The sequence below is a fragment of the Pelobates fuscus genome, chromosome 7 (assembly GCF_036172605.1).
Source record: "Pelobates fuscus isolate aPelFus1 chromosome 7, aPelFus1.pri, whole genome shotgun sequence".
Classification (NCBI taxonomy): Eukaryota; Metazoa; Chordata; class Amphibia; order Anura; family Pelobatidae; genus Pelobates; species Pelobates fuscus.
Genome location: NC_086323.1, coordinates 123,113,125 through 123,138,945, shown reverse-complemented (window position 1 = coordinate 123,138,945; position 25,821 = coordinate 123,113,125). Strand labels below are relative to the sequence as shown.

At 42.4% G+C, this 25,821-nt stretch overlaps 1 protein-coding gene across 1 annotated transcript in view; it reads right to left on the bottom strand.

The window, feature by feature from the left end:
- Window positions 1–1,938: 1,938 nt before the first annotated feature.
- LOC134568169 (coagulation factor XIII B chain-like) overlaps window positions 1,939–25,821 on the bottom strand; it is a 150,864-nt gene continuing 126,981 nt past the window's right edge. Inside the window, exons 7-11 of the mRNA XM_063426526.1 lie at window positions 14,541–14,717; window positions 13,717–13,914; window positions 6,089–6,277; window positions 2,055–2,119; window positions 1,939–1,956 (exon numbers count right to left, since the gene is read on the bottom strand). Coding sequence (XP_063282596.1) covers window positions 2,103–2,119; window positions 6,089–6,277; window positions 13,717–13,914; window positions 14,541–14,717 — 581 coding nt within the window. The 3' untranslated portion in view covers window positions 1,939–1,956; window positions 2,055–2,102. The remainder of the gene's footprint in view (window positions 1,957–2,054; window positions 2,120–6,088; window positions 6,278–13,716; window positions 13,915–14,540; window positions 14,718–25,821) is intronic.

Below are 25,821 nucleotides of genomic sequence, written 5' to 3'. Positions count from 1 at the left end.
AAATTCGCTCCTCGTTATATTGGTCCCTACAGGATCTTGACTCGAATTAACCCAGTGGCGTATCGTCTAGCTCTCCCAGCTACTTTACGCATCCCGAACTCCTTTCATGTGTCATTGCTGAAACCTCTAATCTGTAACAGATTCTCCTCCACAATCGCCCCTCCTCGCCCTGTTCAGGTGGAGGGTCAGGAGGAGTATGAGGTTAACTCCATTATTGATTCTCGTGTCTCCCGGGGGAGAGTACAATATTTGGTTGACTGGAAGGGTTATGGTCCTGAGGAGAGGAGTTGGGTACCACAAGAGGATGTTCATGCTCCTCGCCTTCGCAGGGCATTTCACTCCCGCTTTCCATCTCGCCCCGGCTCCTTCCGCCCGGTGGGCGTATCTGAGAGGGGGGGTACTGTCAGGGTACCTGAAGCCTCTACCTCTGAGAGAGGTAGAGACTTAGAAGTTTATCCGTCCGGACGGCATGTCTCCTCGGTTCCTCGCGGTTCACCCGGTCTTGCAAACGCCGGCCGCGAGGGAGTCACTTCCTTTTATAGCAGGAGGCCCGGAGGCCGACGTCATGACGCCAACCCGGAACGCCCTGTCACTCAAATCTGTGGAGACGAATCAGGACTCGCCGGAGGCGTGTCTTCTCTTCCTAACCAGGGTATTTAACAGTGTCTCTCTCATTTACTCATTGCCCTGTCGTGGTTCTAGTCTCCCTAGTCACACAGTGCTCTGTTTTTCTCTTGTCTTTTGGTTCTGACCCGGCTTTGTTATTTACTCACCTGTCTTTCTGTTATCCTTGACCCGGCTTGTCTCTCGCTTACCTGTCTTCTCGTTCCCTCGACCTCGGCTTGTCTCTGACCATTCTATACGTAGTTTTACGTTAAGTCCGGCCATTCTAAGGTCCGGTATACGTATCTGCTACTCTTTGTACTCTGCGTGTTGGATCACTGACCCGATCCTGACAATAGAACACTTTCCCATTGTACCCATTACATACATTATTTGCACTATTTTGTATTTATAACCGTTTCAGATATACTGTCACGGAATACGTTTCACATACATGTGTATGTTAACCCATATGGGTGAGTAAGACAAATTATAAGCGCTCCACATACACACTAGTGGTGGTTATTATCTATCTCCTACACTGAGTGTATACTGGTTTTCTGCTTTCCTATGGACGTCCAGTGTCTTTTCACTGTGATTTTCACAGTGAGAATTGCAGAAGCGCCTCTAGCGGTTGTGAGACAGCTACTAGAGGCTGGATTAACTCTCAGTGAAACATAGCAGTTTCTCCGAAACTGCTATGTTTTCAGCTGCAGGGTTAAAACTAGAGGGACCGAGCACCCAGACCACTTCATTGAGCTGAAGAGATCTGAGTGCCTATAGTGGTCCTTTAAGTGTATGTATCTGCATGCAGTGGCGTACATACCGCGGCTGCAGGGGTCGACACCCTGCGACCAGGTTCCCGCTGTGTTGCGGCGCCGGCCCGCACAGAGCAAGCGCAGGGGGGGTTGGGGGGCCCACGGATCAGTTTTCGCACCGGGGCCCCATGGATGCCACTGCTTTTAGGGTACTATTTCAGGTATTCAAACACATATTTCTTTAAATCTTGTATTGGTGCAAGCAAAAATGTAAATGATCATTTAAATAATACTTTGGAGTTCTGTCCTCAAATTTTACATCATCTAACATAAACATGAAGAAATGATAAACAACTCAATGTTTTTTTTTTATATATAATAAGCCAGTTTTTTATTTTATTTTTTTTTATTCTCCTAAACACAACTGAAATAACAGTATATAAAGAACAGTAAATGTATAGATCAGTCATTTCACATATAAATGTGATAAAAAAATAAAAATAAAAACCTATTCTTTAAATACTGATTCTTAAACAGCAACAACTGATTCTTAAACAGCAGTATATAAAATGCACAGGTCTTTGATTGATAATCACAGAAATATGTCATGCATCAATGCATCCTTTCAGTGGATCATTTTTTCAGAATATATACTTATAAAATATTGGAAGTAAACTTGCAAACGTATGGAAATCTCTATGTTGTCTTGTCTGCATTGTCTTTCCATTTTCTGCCAGCAATTTATACTGAAGATTCCCCTGGAAGAAAAGTTAGAGAAGACAGGTTATCGGGATCTGATAATCTATACTCTTCATTATAATGTAAAACAGGTATTGATGAGATAACTGCTATTCAGACCAAGTACACTTTTATGGAATCATTTGCACACACAAAAAAAGAATGATATTGATAGGATGTTGTGTATATTTTGCCAAGACCACTAAGGGTGAATCCCTGTTATGGATGCAGAAGTCTGGTGGTGCAATAAGCAGTAGATACAGTATACTCAACTGAAGCTGTCCTCTGTATGCTTCACCATCTTTTGCCTATTGTCAAGTTTTGTCAACTTCAGGCTTTACCATAAGATAAAACATTTACTAATTTGTCTTATAATATATTTTGACCACTTTTCAATTGAAATAAAGTTCTGATATATTCAGTGTGACTATTTCATAATCATGCATTCTTCGTGCTAGTAACAAAAATTCCAAGTGATAATGGAGCTTATTTCTTTTTTTTTTTTTAAGTACATTTAAATAATATAGCAGCACCTATCTATAAGTGTAATAGCTCATTAAATACACTACAATAAACAAACATTGACACCTCTTGAAAAATTAAAGATTTAAAAGGAATCATACCAGATTAACCTTTTGTTACAGTTAGGGGTGTGCCTAATTTTAAAGTTAATTTAACGCATAATCACCCTAAATAAGAAGTAAAAAATATTTTTTTTAGTTAACAGTAAAGGTTTTTCATTCCTGTAACAAATATATAGGATACAGCAAGAATACATCTCTAAAAGGTATACATACATTTAAAACTAAAAATAATGAGATCATTTTACATTAATGTTTTTTCATCTGTTTCACTATGGACTTAATTTATCATGTAATTTGTCTATGTGGTCTACAATACGTAGGCCGCACAATATGTCCATTTCACAAAAGAATAGGTGAACATGTGAATATTTTAAAGTGTTATGAGCAACATAGTGTGCCTGCACATTGTAAGAAATATCATAACATGAATCCGAAGGAACAGTTAACTAACTAAAAGCCATGGCGAGGGGTGATCATATTGTAAATATAGGTAGAGAGGAGATGAAATTGGTACATAAGCTCAGGACATTGGAACCTGATAGGTTAAATATAGAGTTTGATCTTTTGATATATTTTTATACACAGTTCTTGTGCATTTTTGCTTATATACATGATATTATGTGATCTAATGTTTTTCTTCCCCATTTCTCTCCTTTCAAGGTGCATGTATTGTATTCATTTTTTTTATTTTGATTGTATCCTTATTTGTTATTTAGTCAGGTCATTTTAGGATACTGCTATATATTTTGTATTTGTTTTTAATTGGCATTTCTCAATAATGTGTCTGTTTTAATATATGTTTGAGCATTCTTAATAAGTATTTTAATATGTGTTGCTTCAATTTGTCCTATTAGATTATCTGTGCTATATGTCTTTGAAATGCAATGCATAATCATTCTCCTTTAAGCATGGACATTCTGATATCCCTAATTGTGTTCTACATGTTTTAATAGCATGTTTTGATTGCATGGAAATGAAGGTTTACTTTGATACCTATTGCACAGCGCTACAGAATTTGCTTGCGCTATATAAATGATAAGATAATAATAATAATAGCCAATCACATGGAGGTATTAGCTGACGTTTTTGGCGAGTCCCATCCATAGAATGGACATAAATAACACTGTTAGCAGTGAAAGAGCAGATCTGAGGAATCCGATTGGATCGGCAAAACCTGTCATTCTAAGTGATGTCATGTGTGAAATGTCATTGCCCAGCCTCCCAGAACCAGAGTTGCAAGTTAGTGGTTCAGAGCCGGCAATTTTTTTCCCCTTCACTTGTAATGTCCATCTTTGCCGACTGTACTTTAAACAATCTCTTTATTTGTTATTGTCTCTTACCCTTTTCAGAGTGTCCCATGTGTGTTGTCAATGGGTCTATTCATTAAATGGTGAGTGAAAAGTTATCAAATGTTACTATTTTGACCTATGTTAATGTGTGACATGTCATGTCATGATTCCCTTTTATTCCAGAAGTTTGGTCCTTAAGGGGTTAAGCTTTTAGAGACTTAGCAAATCACTGTTTAGTGAATTGACCCTCAATTGTTTGTCTGCTTGATCTTTATTTAGGGAGACAGGCACATATTAAGAAACAGACTGGAGCAACAGTAGATAGAGACCTATCTATATAAATATACTGTCTATTACATACTGTACATCCATACACATACTGATATATATATATATATATATATATATATACATACACACACATACACACAAACTGCCTTATACATATAAACACACACCACCTAACAGTCATACACACATGCACACTGCCAAATACATACACACAAACTGCCTTATCCATACACACAACCACAAGCAAACTGCCTTATACTTATAGACACAAACACTGCATAATACATTCATGCACACAAAGTGCTTAACATACACACAGAAGCTGCCAAATACATACACCAAACACATACAAACTTCCTCATACCCACACACTTCATAATACATACACACACTGCCTAATGCATACACTCACACACTGCCACTTACACTGTCTAATACATACACACTGCCTAATACACACACACACACACACACACACACACTAAACTGTCACATACTCAGGTAGGAGCTGGGGCACTGGCAGCAGCCCATCCAGTCAATGTAGTGTAGTGTAGTACCTCCTTTGCAGCCATGCTTCCAGTTTTTCTATATGGTCCAGGAAAGGACAGGACATGAATGATCTGCGCTAGCTCTGCCCTCCTCTTCAAAAGTCCCAAGGCTTTTTGTCTGGAGTTCTTGAGAGGAGTGGGTAAAAACGGGGAGGGGTTGGAGCTGCACTGTTTAGGATTGGTGAAAGGTGGGGTTATATGCAGGGTGCATGATTAATATTTTGTGGACGGTCAGAGGCAGGGCTATATCGATAGAGCGAAGAATTCATTATAAGAGTGGAGGAGGGCAGGAGTAGTGTGGGGAGGGCGCTCCTGGAAGCTCTGTCACAGTAGGAGTCGGCACACGCTCTGTATATTGTTCAGATAAGAATAAGAACCCCTGCGGGCACCCCGTGTTACACAGCGCCCAAGGCCACTGCCCAACTGGCCTAATGAAAGCGGCGGCCCTGCCTTTATAATGGCCATAGTCATTACCATGACTCCTCCATTATTTTATACATGAGGTCTTCAAATACAGTTTTCACGTAAGATTAGAAAAGAAACATGAAAGCAGTAATGAACTAGGAAAGCTTTTCTAATATTATTTTAATTAATACAAAAGCACGAATTATATGACCTATGTTTCACATTATGAGTGAAAACAACTCAGAAGATATTTTTGGTTAGCAGATAAACAATAAATGAAACTGAATAAAACATGGTAAATTTTAACAGCATGTGTAAGTTTTAAGGGATAAGCGAAGCACCAAAACAGCATTAGCTAAATTAATCCGTTATGGTGTATAGATCATGTCCCTGCAGTCTCACCGCTCAATTCTCTGCAAGTTTAAATCAGCTTAATTATGCTCTCACCACAACAACCCTCATTGTGACTCACACAGCCTCATTAAAAATAAAAACAATTTACAGCACAGTATGTTCATTTTAGACGTTCTTATTTTTTTGCTCTGTTACTTGAACTATAATCACAAACAGAAGACTGATTTATGTAATTCAGTGATCAGATTCTAACTTAAATAAAGTGGGTAATAAAGGAAGTTTCAAAATTAGACTGTTTCTTTATGGAGTGTGTAGGGAGGCTATGTGAGTCACAGCCAGGAGAATTGTGGCTAAGGCTTCATAAACAAAGGGATTTAACTTGAATAGCAGAGACCTGAGCAGTTACAGCAATCAGGGCTATTATCTACACACCAAAACAGTTTAATTAAGCTAAAATATGTTTTATGCTTAGAACATTTCTTTAAATGGAAAAAAAGGAAATTGAAGACTCTACTTACTGAATGTGCAGGATGGATATGTCAGATTCCGATTCTCACATTTTCCAGTCAGTTCAGATGTGCTGTGAAACCCTATCTTACATTTGAATGTAATTGTTTCTCCATTTCCATAATAAACATCATAATTTTCGTTAGTATGCAGTTCCAAATTTTTTTCATCAAGTATCTCTTGACTTAAACGACAGGTTGCTTCAATACAAAACCAAGACAATTAAACAATAAGTACCAGCAGATCAATTTAATAGAGCCTAATGCATTTTTTTTAGTATGGGGCAAAGTCATATCTAAATGCACAATTTTCTAATTTTGTAACTTAGCCGCAACACCAAACAAAGGATTCTGACTGGAGTTAAATCAGTAATTAGGAAAACATAGACATTGTAATTCTGCTATAAAACATACACAGTGGAGCGCTATATTAAAAATATAAGTGCAATAAATCTAAATTTGGTGGTGATATCACTTCTAAAAATAAACCACTTAACTTTATATATCTTTATAAGTCAGTGTATATACCTTGAAAAAACAAAATAGTGTATAACATGTTGTAATATGCCATATGTTGTTGCTCATTTGAGGTTGTATTTACCTAATTTTACCTGATAATGAGCAGATGATGATTTTTTTTAGGACATACTGTATCCTGGTTCTCATCATATCTCCCCCAGAGATTTTTCAGTGTTTCTTTTTCTGGCAACCCTTCTGTTCTCCAAGGTTCTGTCCTTGGTCCCCTGCTATTCTCAATCTATACTGCCTCCATCAGGGTCGGACTGGCCCACCGGGATACCGGGAAATATTCCGGTGGGCCGCGTCACCTGGGGGGCTGGAGAGAGAGAGGGAGCCCTGCTCCCTATATTTTAATAATATCGCGGCCGCATGTCACTCTGAGGTGATTACTCACCTTGCGGCCGGCGGCCCCATCTCCTGTACTGACAGCTGTACTGCTGTCAGTATCAGTGAGTGTGCCGGGCGGCCGCCTAAGCGGCATAGCTGTCAGCACAGGAGGACTGAGGGAGGGGGCGGAGCTAACTACCATGCTCCCTCGCGGTTCCTATAATTCTCAGCTCAGCCACATCATAGAGTAATCACTACTCTATGATGTGTCCATGCTGGGAATTATGGGAACCGCGAGGGAGCATGGTAGTTAGCTCCTCCCCCTCCCTCAGTTCTCCTGTGACAAGGTAAGCAGGCACACAGAAAAATAGGGGAAGGGTGGGGGGGGGGGACAAGAAGAGGGGAAGGGGAAGGGGGGGACCAAAATTGGGGAAAACAAATAGAGGGGTGACACAGAGACTGAGGGGTAATAGAGAGACACAGGGACGACGACAAAGAGACAGAGGGGTAATAGAGAGACATAGGGCAAGGTGGGACACATACACAGATGGGGTAATAGAGAGACAGGGGATGGGGGGGGGACAAAGAGAGGGGTAATAGAGATACCAGGGAACGGGGGGGGACAAAGAGACAGAGGGGTAATAGAGAGACAGGGGATGGGGGTAATAGAGAGACACCAAGGAAGGGGGGACAAAGAGACAGAGGGGTAAGAGAGAGACACAGGGGATGGGGGTACAAAGAGACAGAGGGGTAAGAGAGAGACACAGGGAGGAGATGGGGAAGAGAGACACAGGGAGGAGAGGGAAGAAAGAGACACACAGAAGGTTTGTTGGGGGGACAAAGAGACATACAGTAAGGAAGGGGAACAAAGTGACAAGATTTGGGGGAGGCAACGCTGGGCTGGGAGAGACAGAGAGTGGCTGGGAGAAGAGAAAGAGGCACACAGTCTGGAGTTAGAAAGAGACACACAGATGATATTTGGAAGGGGAGAAAGAGACAAAGTGGCTGGGGCTAAGAACAACAAAAAAGGGGCTGGGGGAAAGAAATACAGAGGCTGGAGAAGGGTAAAAAGAAACACACAGGGACTGGGATGAAGTAAAAGATGCACAAGGGTCGCTGTAAGAGAAAAATAGGAGACAATTGGAGACAAGATACACTAAACGAGGTAAAGGTAAAAGACGTAAATTGATGTAATCCTGACATTAATACACACACATATATATATATATATATATATATATATATATACAGTTGCAAGAAAAAGTATGTGAACCCTTTGGAATGATATGGATTTCTGCACAAATTGTTCATAAAATGTGATCTGATCATCATCTAAGTCACAACAATAGACAATCACAGTCTGCTTAAACTAATAACACACAAAGAATGAAATGTTGCCATGTTTTTATTGAACACACCATGTAAACATTCACAGTGCAGGTGGAAAAAGTATGTGAACCCCTAGACTAATGACATCTCCAAGAGCTAATTGGAGCGAGATGTCAGCCAACTGGAGTCCAATCAATGAGATGAGATTGGAGGTGTTGGTTACAGCTGCCCTGCCCTATAAAAAAAACACACACCAGTTCTGGGTTTGCTTTTCACAAGAAGCATTTCCTAATGTGAGTGATGCCTCGCACAAAAGAGCTCTCAGAAGAACTACGATTAAGAATTGTTGACTTGCATAAAGCTGGAAAGGGTTATAAAAGTATCTCCAAAAGCCTTGCTGTTCATCAGTCCACGGTAAGACAAATGGTCTATAAATGGAGAAAGTTCAGCACTGCTGCTACTCTCCCTAGGAGTGGCCATCCTGTAAAGAGGACTGCAAGAGCACAGCGCAGACTGCTCAATGAGGTGAAGAAGAATCCTAGAGTGTCAGCTAAAGACTTACAAAAGTCACTGGCAAATGCTAACATCCCTGTTAGCAAATCTACAATATGTAAAACACTAAACAAGAATGGATTTCATGGGAGGATACCACAGAGGAAGCCACTGCTGTCCAAACAAAACATTGCTGCACGTTTACAGTTTGCACAAGAGCACCTGGATGCTCCACAGCAGTACTGGCAAAATATTCAGTGGACAGATGAAACTAAACTTGAGTTGTTTTGAAGAAACACACAACACTATGTGTGGCGAAAAAGAGGCACAGCACACCAACATCAAAACCTCATCCCAACTGTGAAGTGTGGTGGGGGCATCATGGTTTGGGGCTGCTTTGCTGTGTCAGGGCCTGGACGGATTGCTATCATCGAAGGAAAAATTAATTCCCAAGTCTATCAAGACATTTTGCAGGAGAACTTAAGGCCATCTGTCTACCAGCTGGAGCTCAACAGAAGATGGGTGTTGCAACAGGACAATGACCCAAAGCATAGAAGTAAATCAACAACAGAATGGCTTAAACAGAAGAAAATACGCCTTCTGAAGTGGCCCATTCAGAGTCCTGACCTCAACCCGATTGAGATGCTGTGGCATGACCTCAAGAAAGTGATTCACACCAGACATCCCAAGAATATTGCTGAACTGAAACAGTTCTGTAAAGAGGAATGGTCAAGAATTACTCCTGACCGTTGTGCACGTCTGATCTGCAACTACAGGAAACGTTTGGTTGAAGTTATTGCTGCCAAAGGAGGGTCAACCAGTTATTAAATCCAAGGGTTCAGATACTTTTTCCACCTGCACTGTGAATGTTTACATGGTGTGTTCAATAAAAACATGGCAACATTTAATTATGTGTGTTATTAGTTTAAGCAGACTGTGATTGTCTATTGTTGTGACTTAGATGATGATCAGATCACATTTTATGACCAATTTGTGCAGAAATCCATATCATTCCAAAGGGTTCACATACTTTTTCTTGCAACTGTATGCATGTATATTGATGTGTGTATTAGTAACATATAATTATGCCTATGATATTTACACATATAGTAATATACATTTATATTTGCATAATACACACATAAATGTCATTAATATATATATAGAATGAGCATGTATTGGCCCAGTCTTGTTCCTAGTTGCATACTCATGCACAATAACATATTCAAAGTGAAGAGCGCACCCATAGAACTTAAAAACAAACAAGATCACTTCATTTTTTTTAGTTGTGCAACTGCAGACATTCAGCATTTCAGTACCATTACTAAAATGTCCTTAATAGGCCAAAGTAGTTGTCCTGAAACATTGATTACATGCAAATGTACGTCTACTTAAAATAAAGGCGCTCTTTTGTTTATTTTGAAGCCCTATATGCGTTCTTTCGTTGGAGTAATAGTTTTCATTTTTAAGTTATTTTTTTACCCTCTATATCAGCACACTATGCTGGTGTGACGCATTATTGGGCTGGTATAGAATTTTTTTTCCAGGGCTGCTTTTAGCTCCCTGTCCGGCCCTGGCCTCCATTGCTAAATCAGCTCCTTTGGCTTCCAATATCACTTCTATCTATCTTTCCTCTTCTGATATCTTGCTGCCCTCTTTACTTGTGTCTCTAACCGCCTCTCTTTTTCTAAATGGATGGCTGCTCTTTTCCTTAAACTAAACTTGTCCAAAACAGAACTTCTTGTCTTTCCTCCCTCGAGTGTTGCTACTCCAGTGTCTCTCTCCGTCCAAGTCGATGGCATTACCTCACCCTCACAGACTCACTTCCTATGTGACTCCAAGCTCACCTTTACCCCTCACCCCTAACTTCCAGTTACTCACCAAATCCTGCTGTGTCCATCTCAAAAACATAGCTTGCATCTAACCCTAGAAGCCGCTAAGGTGTTAGTCCATGCCATTATCATCACTCTCCTTGACTACTGCAATTCACTTCTCAGTGGTCTTACCGTTTGCTTACAGTTTATAATTAATGTGGTGGCTAGGCTTGTCTGAGTGTTCATTTGCATCTCCTATACCTCATCACTCTGTCAGTCCTTACACTGACTCCCCATACATTTTACGGTTCAAATTGAAATTCTGGTGCTTGCTTACAAATCTGTATATAATATTGCTTCTACCTACCTATCCACACTAATGTACAAGTATGCCCCATTCAGGCCCCTATGCTCTACCGAAGACCTGCGACTATCTCCTGTTCGTACTTGCACCTCTGTTGCCAATCTTCAAAACGTCTCTAAGGCTGTGCCATTCCTATGGAACTCCCTTCCCAGCTCATTTAGACTCTTACTCAACCTCCAATAGCTTTCCCTTTCTGCACCTTTGTAACCCACTTTGCTTCTTCTCCTGTAACTGTCATCCAAAAATCTAATCCTTCATTGTAAAGTATTGTGGCAACCAACTTTTTTCCGTACACGAAATACATCCTACATTTACCTTTTGTGTCATTTTAGCCCACTCCCTCTAGAATTTGTGGAATTTGTCAGCTCTTAATAAAATATAAATAAAATGAATAATCATCTACAGTGTAAAATGTAGCCATTGCTGTGGTATTCTATTTTGCTAAAATCTTATTTTCAAATACACAGACATTACAAGGAACTTTTATTGCTATGGAGCTATGTGACATACTCATATACCAGACATTAATGTGACATTTATTGCTGTGGCGCACTTTCATATAACCTGTACATTATTGTGTGTAGTATATATCAATATGTCCCAGAGCCCCACAGCAATAAACATATTATTGGGATTTGTATTGATGTGACACTCTGGGCTACACACCAAACCTTGAACCTTGCCATGTATTTTTTGGGCTGGCAGTTTACCCTCCATGTTTCCATATTTCACAACCTCCATTTTCTTTGTCAACTGATTTAATATTGTTAAAAGCTTATTTGGGCTAAAGACTAATTATATTTTATTTTGCTATGTATGTGATGCCTTGGAGGATGGAGTTGTCATGAAGGTATGCCTGGAGCTCCAACCCTGGTGTTGTTGAAGAATAAAATACATGCAGGTTGTGACAAATGCTCCTTCCCAAGAACGTTTGCCAAGGACTCCTGGAGGAGTGTGGAAACCGGCCTCCTGCCCACTAACTATGGTCCAGGTCTAAGACCCCGTTCGGGAGTTACCCTGCCCAGCCGCTACAAGCCGCTTTCCCTGGGTGCCTCTGGTTCGGCACTTTCCCTTCTCACACTCACTGGCAACCGTTCTCATTTACCAAACCAACGAATGGTCCACGGAGGAACTAATTTTGTCATGAGGATTTTGTTGGTCCCCGGTCGCCTCAGCGGTGAATGTTATGGAAACTTAGCCGTGAATGTTATGGAACTGTGCGGTTCCCGGACAACATGATTCAGGGTTTTGAACAACTTTGCAACCCACCAGAAGAGTGCTTTTTGGAGGGAAGGTGCCTGAGACTAACGGGAACAAACGCACCCTGATAGTCAGGCAAAGCACCACGTATTGCAGTCGCAGGGGCTCCCGAATGTTGAACGGCAAAAGCACTAAACGCCCTAGGACAATTTTGGCATAGGACCATGTGTGCGGCTGGTCAGAACTTTAACACAGTGCGTTTCCACTACACTGCATGGATCTGAGCACTATTAGGAGAACTTGGACACTCAGATCAGGGCTATTTGAGGATGCACTTGTAGGTTTATTTTATGTTTTTATGAGGTTTTGGGGTATTTTTAGGTTTTATGTTTTTGTGTTTGCCTCTCTGTTCCTGGGAGATAATTAACTTACCTGTCTTTAACACAATTATCTCCCAAGCCCAGCGATTCCTGGGAGGGGCTTGTGGTGAAGAAAAAAAAAAGGCTGTGTTTGGATGCATTAAACCAGCTGTATTCCCAGAACTATGTGTCGTCTAGTTACTGGGAGGGGAAAGGCTAATCACTGCTCAGCACCTTGTTCCAGTCCTTGTAAGTACTAGAGCTCACAGGACTGTGTGTCATTCTGTCCCTGGGAGGGCATAGAGCTAGTCCCCTATCCTGTTCCAGAATGGAGAGGCTCCAGGAGGACCCCAGTCAAGCCATGGCGACTGGGGCAGAAGCGCTGAGGTTTTCCCCGGTTCCAGCTAGGAAGCGATCTTTGGCAGAGTTACCCAGTCGGGGTACAGGGAGCTCCGCTACAGTGGTGTCTGTGAGACCAGGCATGTAACAAGAGAGAGAGAGTTTTTTGGCTTGCACACTCTAAAAAAAAGAGAAAATTTACTCATGTATGTTCTTTAAAGGAACAAACTCAATGCTGTTGCTTTGATGTTTTGAGGTCTTGAGCACCATCCTACCTAAACAGATGAAACTGATTACAAATGGTTTAACCCCAAATTTGTGTAGCCAGCACCCATCCACTCTGTACCTGTTCTTCTAGCCAAGTCCTTGGCTTCAATGAAGAAGGTTCTCTTTTAATTACTTTCACAGGGTAGAACAGCACATTTCTCTGAAACTAAGTTAAAAGTATATCCCCAGTGAGACCTTACTTCTTGTTTCACCAGGTGTAGCATTTATGCCAGAACAGGGAATTTTTACAGTCCTTGGAGTCACAACATCGTCAAACACAAAAAAAAGACTTGCACCTTTTATAGTTTCCAATAGAGCGCTAGGAACTTTAACTAATAGGCGTTGCTGCACAGTTTCACCAGTTTGTAAATAGTAAATTTGTCACAATGCCAAAATTATGTTGGTTGTAATAAGCTGAGCTCTAACAGGGTTATTCACTAAAGTGAGAATTGCAGGGAAGTCAAAGCAAAGTCAAAGTAAATTTAACATTTAACGTCAGCTATGCTTTCAGTTCAGCTACTTTGGCCTTTCAAATTCACTTTAAATTCCCTGCAATTCACACTATAGTAAATTATGTGCATTATTGTATTAGTCAAAAATAAAGAAAATGTAAATATGAATACTACTTACATCCTTGAAAACATTTTGGATACTTCATTTTGCCATCATTGCATTCTCCCTTTAAGGGATTTCCCGAATTTATATTTTTAAAACCAGTTTTGCACTTAAAATCTACTTCATCACCATTTTCATAAATGTGCTCATCTTCCGGTGATATCAATTCAACATTTCTAGCATTGAGGTCTTTTGTGGAAATTTTGCATGGCTCTACAAAATAAAAGAAAGGAATTCACTTAATCTCAGCAATTGCATAAACAGAACCTGATACCGGAGAAACTGACGGAAGCCAAGCACAGAGAGATGGACACAGGTTTCTTCAGGAAGGAAGAGATCTTTATTCGATTCACCGACCGGGACTCAGAGGGACTAATGTCACCAAAAACAGCTAAAATCTGAGTCCTGATCGTACAGTGTAGGTCCCTTATACAGACATATAGCTCCTCCTATAATCAGTTCCACCTACATGTACTCTAACCCAATCAACAGAATAAAGACTAACTTTCCTGTTTGACCACTTGGCTTGCCCAGCACAATGGAGGAGGGGAATACTCGTATATCCTGTATTTCTGCACATGCTCCTTACACTACTGATTGTATCGTTGCCACGTGCAACCAACCGACCGATACATCAGCATATGCACGTGCACAAACCACGTGGCAATCTCGGCCTACTAAATGTATTTTTACCGAGATTCCACCACAAACCCTTTCAAGCAAGGAAGGGTGCCAAATAATGGAGAAGTTAAACATACCTGGGGAAAAAATACAACCATTTTGAGAAGGGAATGAATTGGAAAATACAGAATGTTCATCATGTTTCTTATTTTACTTACTAAGACACTGCGGAAGATCAGACCACTGACCCCCTTTACATTTAACACTTATAGGCCCAGAGAGCACATGTTGAGGATCACATTCAAATTCCACAGTGGAGCCTGAATCATAGCCACCTTGGTTTTGTTCACCTTTAAGTTTTCCATTTTGAACTTCAGGAGCGGACTTGCATTTTTCTAGAAATATAAACATTGTTTATAAATGTTAGGCTTTCTTATATTATCTCATCTCTAATGTGAAGCACCATCTGCAATCACATTAATGTCAACGTCTAAAATACATTATATAGACCCAAATAGACTTTCTAGACAAACAATATCAGTGAAAGTGAACAGGTACATGAACATTATTTCATTAAAATAAGGGATTAACATTTTAATTGATTAGTTATTCATTCCGATATTTCTGGCTGGGGTTTGATGCATGTTAAAAGAGCACATTGCAAGGAGATGAAGGTGTAAGTGTAAAAATAGGCTATTTCTGACCTTTGGAGAGATCAGAAATAAAAACACGAAGAAAGCTCTTAAACCCGTTGTTTTTTAGTTCTTTCATTATTAATTGTAAACTCCCAAATAAAAGACAAAGAGTTTCACCTCCTACCTAAAATAACTCCAATTTTCTTGTAATTTCTTAGAACCAAAAAAACACTAAAAAAACAAACAAAAAAAAAACATGTTTTGGGTCATAATTGCAACTCTTTTTGGTAGAAAATATATGGTGTGTAGAACTAGCTTGACCAAGAAAAAAATAGAATAGTATGAACCTGGCAAGACCATCTTGCAACATTTTGCATTACTGAGAACACATAGATGAGGGATCAGTGAGATTAAGATAAACTTACGGTAGTTTAAAAAAAAAAAAAAAAAATTTAAAAACTTTAAAAAGATAAAGCCTACTGTTTAACCATGAGAACGTTTGCACGGTAAGTAAAAAAAAAATCTGCATCTTCCATCAATATGAATATAACTCCTTATCTTTTAACTGAAATTCTATTTTTTTGATTAAATTAATTACCGGTATTCACTTTTTTATTGTAGTGGGGCTCATGATGTGGTTGTAAGCATAACATGTAAACAGAGAATACAGTAGGTATCATAGCAATACAAACAAACACAAACTGGAAAAAAACATGTAAAAGAAAATTCCAAAATTTGATATCATGTTTACAGATTGTCTCAGGCAGCTTAGGTTCATAAATGGTGAGGACCGCGCAAGGGTCCAAAGAATCAATAAAACTTAAAAGTAAGGAACAAGGGAACGTATGAGTACTTCCTTTTGGTTAGAGGGTTTAAATAACGAGGGGAGTTTTATGCTTCTAGAAATTAAAATGTTTAAATCATCAATGTGCTTGTCATCACCTCTTTCTAGACTGACCTTGTAAATGTGTAATCATTAGTGATGTTTAGTAAGATGACTGTTCATGTGATTCTTTTCATATGCATATTAACCCCTTAATGTCATTTCGGCGTACTAAAAAAGTAGGCTTAAAAGCTCATACGCCATAACAGTCTGCTGCCCCCGGAATTCTTACCTTACCCACGGATCCCGCTCGGGGGAACTGCTTGCCAACCCAGGCAGTTCCCCTGCAGCCAATCTGACCCTTCTGAACCATGTGATCGCAATGATATTGTGATAACATGGCCTGATCGGCAGTTTGTAGCACTATGTGCCCCTGCCAATTCCAACTTTTTTTTTTTTTTTAAATCAAATGTATATAAACGAACACACACATATACATAACAATGACGGTTCAGTCCCATGCAAAGTAGGCACCTCACACCATCAGCTGCCTTGTCATATTTATCTATATCTCATTGACAGTCTGAAATCTCTTCCCTTTGAAAGGGGATTTTAATTTTGGAAAAAGCCCTGCCTCACAAAGCACTTCTAGCAGCTATCTGAGGAGTGGCCAGTGGAGGCATCCCTAGACTGTAATGTAAACACTGCCTTTTTCTCTGAAAAGACAGTGTTTACTGCAAAAAGCTAGAAGTGATTATACTCACCAGAACAAATACAATAAGCTGTAGTTGTTCTTGTGACTATATGTCCCTTTAACCATGGATGGACGTTTCAAAGACACACCTCATATTTATCAAAATACACTCAGAATGAGTATATATTTATATATAAAAAAAAAAAAAACCCGGTGCGTCTGCGTGTGAACGTGCAATCGTGCGTGCTGACGTCATAATAACGTGCACCGGACACCTACTGTGTCTAAACAACCGTTCCCATGGATACACCTCCGTGACATGTATGTTACAAGGAGGAAAGAACTACTATGTCCAGAATAGACCAGCCAATATATATATAATATAATATATAATATATATATATAATATATATATATATACACACACACACACAATTTAATTATAAGTGTATATATATACACACACACATTTTAAAACAAATAGCGCTTAGAATTAAATGTTAGTATATATATATATATGAACGTGCAATTTTTATGTGAAAAATGCAAAAAGAAAATCTACACACTAACTTTGGCCTAGGTTTGTGACATACCCCATTTTGAATACCCTATGTTGTCTACTTTTGCAAATGGTATGCCATGATGGGGGTAATTCTCATTCCTGGGCTGCCATATGGTCTCAAAGGCAACATAGGCAGGGGTCAAGTCCTGGGGGAAAAAGTGTGGGAACTCACCCAAGATTCCCGTGTTTATAGTGAGTGCAGAGTGTGTATAATGAATGTAATGTGTTTGTAGTGAGTGCAGAGTGTGTATAATGAATGGAGTGTGTTTGTAGTGAGTGCAGTGTGTATAATACATGTAGTGCATTTGTAGTGAGTGCAGTGTGTATAATGAATGTAGTGTGTTTGTAATGAGTGCAGAGTGTGTATAATGAATGCAGTGTGTGTGTAGTGAGTGCAGAGTGTGTATAGTGAATGTAATGTGTTTGTAGTGAGTGCAGAGTGTGTATAATGAATGTAGTGTGTTTGTAGTGAGTGCAGTGTGTATAGTAAATGCAGTGTGTTTGTAGTGAGTGCAGAGTGTGTATAATGAATGTAGTTTGTAGAGAGTGCAGAGTGTGTATAATGAATGCAGTGCGTGTAGTGAATGTAGTGTGTTTGTAGTAAATGCAGATTGTGTATAAAGAATGCAGTGTGTGTGCTGGATGATGTCTGTGCGTGCGCTGGATGATGTGTGTGTGTATGTGTGCTGGATGATGTGTGTTAGATGATGTGTGTGTGTGCTGGATAATATGTGTGTGTGCTGGATAATGTGCGTGTGTGCTGGATAATGTGTGTTTGTGTGTGTGTGTGTGTTGGATGGTGTGTGTGTGTGCTGGATGATGTGTGTGTGTGTGCTGGATAATGTGTGTGCTGGATAATGTGTGTGTGTGTGCTGGATGATGTGTGTGTGTGTGTGCTGGATGATGTGTGTGTGTGCGCTGGATAATGTGTGTGTGCTGGATAATGTGTCTGTGCTGGATAATGTGTGTTTGTGTGTGTGTGCTGGATAATGTGTCTGTGCTGGATAATGTGTGTGTTGGATGGTGTGTGTGTGTGCTGGATGATGTGTGTGTGTGCTGGATAATGTGTCTGTGCTGGATAATGTGTCTGTGCTGGATAATGTGTGTTTGTGTGTGTGTTGGATGGTGTGTGTGTGTGCTGGATAATGTGTGTGTTTGCTGTATATTGTGTGTGTGTGTGTGTGTGTTGGATGGTGTGTGTGTGCTGGATGATGTGTGTGTGTGTGCTGGATAATGTGTGTGTGTGCTGGATAATGTGTCTGTGCTGGATAATGTGTGTTTGTGTGTGTGTGCTGGATGATGTGTGTGTGTGTGTGTGCTGGATGATATGTGTGTGTGCTGGATGGTGTGTGTGTGTGTGTGTTGGATGGTGTGTGTGTTGGATGGTGTGTGTGTTGGATGGTGTGTGTGCTGGATAATGTGTCTGTGCTGGATAATGTGTCTGTGCTGGATAATGTGTGTGTGTGTGTGTGTGCTGGATGATGTGTGTGTGCTGGATGATGTGTGTGTGTGCTGGATGGTGTGTGTGTGTGTGTGCTGGATGGTGTGTGTGTGTGCTGGTTGGTGTGTGTGTGTGTGTGCTGGATGGTGTGTGTGTGTGTGTGCTGGATGGTGTGTGTGTGTGTGTGCGCTGGATGATGGGGGGAAGCATTTTTTTTTTACTTTATGTGTTTATATTTTTTTATTTTATTCCCCCCTCCCTGCTTCTTACCTTGTCATGGAGGGGGGAGATCGCCTGGTTGTCTGGTGGAGAAAGCCAGCCGCAGCACACAGAGGCCATCACACGCTGTGTTACATCTCCAGCTCTAACTCTTGCGAGACTCGCCTGTGCAGAGCGTTGCCATGGTAACCCGTGGCAACGCTCTGACAGCCGCGGGTCTCGCGAGAGTTAGAGCTGGAGAGGGAACACAGCGTGTTATGGCCTCTGTGTGCAGGTAGCAGGGCAGGTCCTGCAGGACTGGCAATGGGAACGGTGTTCCTGCTTTGGAAAAAGTGCAGGAACGCCGTTCCCATGTGTTCCTGCAGGACTCGAGCCCTGATCATAGGCCCAGCAAACCAATATGGGAAACTCAAATGGACAAGCCCTATATTTATCCCTGTGACTTTCCAAATCCACATAAATTATATAAAACGTACACAAGGTACTGATGTACTTGTGAGAAGTTGTTGAACTCAAATATTAGTGTTTTACAGCAGTAAAATGTGTAATGACAGTGATATCATCTGTGAAAGGGCAGTTTATGTGAAAAAATGCAAAAAACAAATATGAACACGAACGTTGGCCAGGGTTTGTGACTAAGTGACTACTTCTATTTTCTTTTTAATTTCTTTCTCTCTCTCTCTATATATATATATATTTTTTTTTATTTTTTGAAAGATGGATGTATCCACTAAACACAGTGAGGCTATTTTCCAGTAACATGGACTGATCACCTAAACTATTCTTTATTACCATGAGTGACTTGAGAATGTATGCGGATTACACATATTAGGTGAAACCGTAATCCTGGATGCTATATTGCTACTTATATTTGCTGCTACTCTTCAAGAAGGTATTAGGCTGTTTTTTGTACATGTTTTCTGTATCTTTTGTATATTTTTCATTATTCGTGCATATACTCACTAGGTGTTGGTTGAGGATATAGAAGTATCTGCACTTTCATAATATTGTGTCTATTACTTAGTCTCATATTTCAGACATTTAGCCTTTTCACTTTCCAACCTAATGGTACTATAGTCACATAAATAAAATAGGATTCATTGATACTTTTTAAAACCTAAATTCTTTTGAGTGCGGTATCATTCTTGATAATTTACTAAAACATATACACCTTTCCATAGAGGGCATTGTTGTACCCATGAAACATAACAAACACGTGTGTGCTTTATTGCAGTAAAATCTAACCGTATAATGACATTGACATTTAGAATGCCATGCAGAACTTGGAAAATAACATTTCTTAATTTTCACACTTTTTTTTTAGATTTTATTCATATTAAAATATGTTCCATATATAAATATTTGGTGTGAAATGAAAGCACTATTTATAAGTGTGGGTGCACTTAATATAAACAAATAAAATTGTGATAGAACAGACACAATTCCAATTCTCAAATTTGTTTTGGTCTGAATTTGTACATTTGCCTCAGTCCTTAAGGGGTTAAGGTCTTAATATGTCAATGTTTTATATACCCTGTAGTATTGGCGACATTGTATAGAGGTAACCGTGTCTTAATTCAAATATACTTTCACTATTTTGTAAAACTTCTAATAAGGATTGTCATATTTTTTTTTTTTTTATAAAACTGCATTTAATCAAATGTTGGTCAAGGTTTTTCTTGTTCAACATTTGCCAGTGGAGCCGTTTCCACGAAACCAAGCTGCCATTTCACATAAACCACCCTGAGAACGTCCAAGTTCATGCTTCTGAGAATAAAATAGCATTGATAGTTGAGTTCTGAAAACACTGTATTGCATAAAGGCAAAAAGAGTAGTTGTAACAAGCGCTTATTTATACTAATAATTCCGATAAATCAATGTAATAAAAATTAAAATATAGCTGCTATACATTCAAGTGTACCCTTACAATAACACCATAACAGAGAAATGCAAACAGAAAAGAATGTAGCGCTTATCAATATGGATGAAATAATAAATCGCCTTTTTATCAGTTTTGATCGAAGTTTTTCTCTTTTAAAGAAAGGTAAATTATGTGGATATCTATAAAAGATATATAGACATAGTGCAGATTATACAAATTAGATAAAACCAGGTATAATGTTGTAGAGATATTGCACTCACAAACGGAGAGCTGTTAACTCAGCTCTAGTTGAAATCACTTCTAGGTCCGTTTAGGCGACCAACCCCTATTTGTGCTGTAATTTCTTTCTGTGTGGAAAATAAAAGCACACACAATTGCGCAGTATTGTAGGTACAGTGCCCAAAATATATAAAGAAATCCCAAATGGGTACTTACAAAATCAGAGTCATTAAGTAATGACTCAATTTTCAAACGTTGTGCAGGCTTAGCCTGTACCTACAATACTGCGCAATTGTGTGTGCTTTTATTTTCCACACAGAAAGAAATTACAGCACAAATAGGGGTTGGTCGCCTAAACGGACCTAGAAGTGATTTCAACTAGAGCTGAGTTAACAGCTCTCCGTTTGTGAGTGCAATATCTCTACAATATTATACCTGGTTTTATCTAATTTGTATAATCTGCACTATGTCTATATATCTTTTAAAGATATCCACATAATTTACGTTTCTTTAAAAGAGAAAAACTTTGATCAAAACTGATAAAAAGGTGATTTATTATTTCATCCATATTGATAAGCGCTACATTCTTTTCTGTTTGTATTGCATAAAGGGACACTATAGTCACCAGCCAGAGCAATGCAGCTTAATGTAGTTCTGGTGACTATAATCAATCCCTGCATGCATTTTTATGTAAACACTATCTTTTCAGAGAAAAGGCAGTGTTTACATTACCCCCTACAGACATCTCCAGTGGCCACTTCTCAGATATGCTCTGTATCAATGCATTCCTATGATGAAGCTCTAATGCACATTCGCATTAGGTTCTTGGCACTAGAATTAAAGGTAAACTATAGTGCCAGGAAAACAAGTTTTCCTGGCACAGTTGTTTCCCCTTCTGTCAAGGCCCCTTCCTGCGGCACTGAAGAGGTTAATAACACCTTCAGTCACTTACCTGGGTTCATCGCCAATATTTTTTGGGCGCTGCCTCAGCTACGCCCATGCCCTCCCCCCACTGCCGGCAGGGGAGACCTAATGCGCATGCGTGGCAATTATTATTCAATGCTTTCTTATGGGGAGTCCGGCGATGCTGGAGGTCCTTATGCATAGCGTGAGGACGTCCAGCATCGTTTAGACAACCAAAAGTCGTTTAAGAACCTGGAAGTCCCTCCAGTGGCTTTCTGATAGACAGCCACTAGAGGAGGACTTAACCCTGCAAGGTAATTATTGAAGTTTATAAAAACTGCAATAATTACCTGCTCAAAGTTAAGGGTGATGGGAGTTGGCACCCAGACCACGTCAATAAGCTGAAGTGGTCTGGGTGCCTACAGTGTCCCTTTAAGGTAAGTGTTAAAAGGGTTAACTTTTTCATGCTTATGGGGAGGTGATGAAATGGACCTAAAGTTTGGGACAGTGGCATACTACAGCACTAGGAATATAGTTTTGTGTTCCTAAAGATTTAGTGTTCCTTTAACTACATTACTATGACTATATAGAATGGATAGATTTAAATACAATAAATTAAAAAGTATTACATTCACAAAACGTTGCTTGCATTGTGCTATTTTACTTGCATGGCAAAACTGACATAGCAAAGCTTTGGTAAAAATAGCAATTCATTATCTTTAGAAATTAGCATTGTCCCATCATCTTTTGAGTTTTCAGCTCACTAAAAACATTGATAGTAAAATACATGCATATTACTATTATCAGCTTAATTTATATTAATATTAACCACTATAGGCACCCAGACCACTTCAGTTTAATGAAGTGGTCTGGGTGCCAGGTCCAGCTAGAATTAACCCTTTTTTTTAAATAAACATAGGAGTTTCAGAGAAACTGCTATGTTTATAAATGGGTTAATCCTGTAGCCCCATGTAGCTAGAGCGCAGCTAAGCGGAAAAAGGCCTTGACAGGGGTTAGGAGGCGGGCTTAGGAGGAAGTAAGCAAGGGTTGGATTATGGGTAAGTAGGATTGGCTATTTAAATGAGCAGCCATTTTAGGTGAGTCATTCTAACTTTCTACCTGGTTGAGTTTGTGTTCACCTCGGTGTGCGCGGACTTTGCTTGGTTGGATTTTCTTTGTCTCCTCTGCAGGGCCAATGGACGACGTGGAGCGGTTGCTGGAGGGGATCAGGTCGGCAGCACGGCATCAGGGTGTGGACTGGCTACGGGCACAGCTCGGCCCTGCCCTGGCGGAGGTGGCGGATCGGGACGGCGATGGCGGGAGACCGGTCAGGGCCCGGAGGCCCCCGAGGAGGCTAAGCCCGGGCACGGGGCCCGGTGAAGTTGTCCCCGGAAGCAGTGGGGTTTCGGTTGCGACCGGCAGCAGGCCCGGGAGCCGCGTGGTCGAGGCCTTGCCTCCCCGCGTGCGGACGGAGCCTCGGACGAGCACTCGGCGGCAGAAGGATGTCGTGGACGGGGGCGCTGCTGCTGTCGGGTCGGAAGTGGCCGGGCGGCCCCCTGGCGTTGCAAGACCCACGGAGGGGAGGTCTGGGCGGGCTTCCCCCCATTGGAGAGTACCGAGGATGACGAGGCTGGATCCGGGAGACCGCATGGCCGGCCTGGGAGGCAACAGGCAAGTGCAGGGGGCTCCGGCCGGGGCCCTCTTGGCGGGAAGGTCGTTAAGGGGAGCTCTGCCACGGAGAGAGGCGGGAGTAGGCCAGTGGGGGGTGCCCAGGCCATAGTCCTAAGGGGGGAGGGTCCCGGGGCCCCTAAGCGTAAACGTAGATCGAAAGGTGTGAGTTCCGGGGGCGGGGGGGTCTCGAGAGGTGGCCAGGTCAGAGAGCGGGTCCCCCGTAGGGGTGGTGGGTAGGTCCGGGCTGTCGGGGTCTAGTCAGCAGGGGGGTAAGGGTAAAGGGGCGGTGGTGGTAGGCGCAGGAAAAGGGGTTCCGGAGGCAGCCAGTCGGAAGTCTAAAGGAGGTCGGGGACCGGGATCCTCGGTAGTGGTCGGGCGGCGGGGGGGCCCGGATTCTGGGAGTGGTAGCGACAGTCCATCACCCGTTAGATCGCAGGGGTCCCGGGAGGCGCGGGGGAGGTCGGGTCGGCACTGTTCCCCCTCGGACAGCTCGGCAGGGGAATGTACGGCAGCCCCTAGGTATGGTCGGCAGGGGCGGCCTACTAGTAGAGACGGGAGGAGTCGTAGCCCCAGGGGTTCCAGGGTGCCACGTGGTGGTAGAGGTCAGCGGGAGGCTTCGGTACAGAGCAGGCGCTCCCGGGGTCGTGACGGGAGGGGTATTGATGTCCGTTACACCCTACCCAGGACTTCTTCTCCTTGTCCTAGGTCTCGGAGCCGTTCCGCCTCCTCGCAGGCTGGTCACCGGGTGGGCTCCCCGGTCGGCGAGACAGCAGCGGAAGTTCCTCTTCCTGGATGCCGGGCGATCTGCACTGCAGCCCCCACCGTCCCGGTTTCGGGGGGCTTGGCCGGTTAGTCCAGTGGGTCACTACACTCTAATGCTTTAATTACCACACTTCAGGCACTACTCCACTCATTGGGGGCGGGGGGTGACACTAGCGGCATTGGTCAGGTGTGGGCTCCGGGTGTTGTGGCTACGGGCTCTCAGGTTGGGAACTCCTCAGGGCCTAGTTCGGGCGGGGACATGGTGTTGCCGCAGGAAGTAGGGGAGATTGGGAGCGAGAGGGCTGAGTTGACCGGGGGTATTCCCGACGCGGCTAGACAGCACGCGTATGTGTCGTTTGCGGGCCCGTTGGGGGTCCATTTGAAGCAGGACGTGAAGGATAAGATATGGAAGGGGGAGTTTTGTGAGATCTTCTCCCTCCTCCCCTTGGAGGACTTTATAGACCTCAAGGAGGAGGATAAGAAGGATGAGAAGAAGGAGGAGGAGGAGAAGAGGAAGCGGTATCGCAAGATTCCGAAATCCTTTGGGAATTGGCTGAGGGCCTTTTGTGTGCTGGCTAGCGTGCTCGGCGAGAAATCGCCGGGGTTATGCTCCTCTCTGTTTTGTTATTTGGATGGCATTTGGGAAGCGTACCGGACTTACGGGGGGTTGGCGTGGTGGCGGTATGATGAGCAGTTTAGGCAGCGGCTGGCGGCTAACCCGGGTATGCGGTGGGACCAAATGGACCTGCCGCTCTGGATGAAGTTAATGATGGCGCAAAAGGCGCAGCCCTTTCAGAACTCGGCCGGCGCTAGGGGGCAGTCCGCCTCGTCGGCCGCCTTACCAAAGGGCTTATGTTGGCTCTATAATGAGGGCCAATGCAAATGGGGGGCCACCTGTCGCTTCAAGCACGAGTGCTCTGGCTGCGGAGGCGCTCATGGGCTCAACCGCTGCTTCAAGAAAGGGAAGTCCGGTGGCGCCGGGGCTGCGGCTGCGGCCGGGGGAGGGGGAGCATCCGCTTCCCCTGGGCTTAACCCCAGTGAGGCTAAGCGCGATGGAGCCATGGCTAAGCCGCTATGATAACAGGGCGGATGCCGCTGTGCTCCTGGCGGGTTTTGCGAAGGGGTTTTTCATTCCGTTTCAGGAGCGGGAGGGGGGATCGGGGAGGCTGCGCAACCTAAAGTCTGTGGCTGACTTCCCGGACGTGGTTAGGGAGAAGCTGGGCAAGGAAGTCGGGCTAGGCCGCATGGCGGGCCCGTTCGCAGTGCCTCCGCTGGAAGGCCTGCGGATTTCTCCGCTAGGGGTGGTTCTCAAGAAGGAGCCGGGTAAATTTAGGCTCATTCACCATCTCTCGTACCCGAAAGGGGAGTCGGTGAATGACGGTATTCATAAGGACTTGTGCTCGGTGTCTTATGCGTCTTTCGACCGGGCGGTCGATTTGGTCCGGCGGGCCGGGCGTGGGGCTCTGATGGCGAAGGTGGATATTGAGGCCGCGTTTCGGCTGCTGCCGGTCCACCGGGACTGTCATCACCTGCTCGGGTGTTTCTTCGAAGGGGACTACTTCGTGGACTTGTGCCTGCCCATGGGTTGTTCCATTTCGTGCTCCTATTTTGAGAAATTTAGCACTTTTCTCGAATGGGTAGTACGGGTGGAAGCAGGGAATCGTTTTATTGTACATTATCTGGATGAT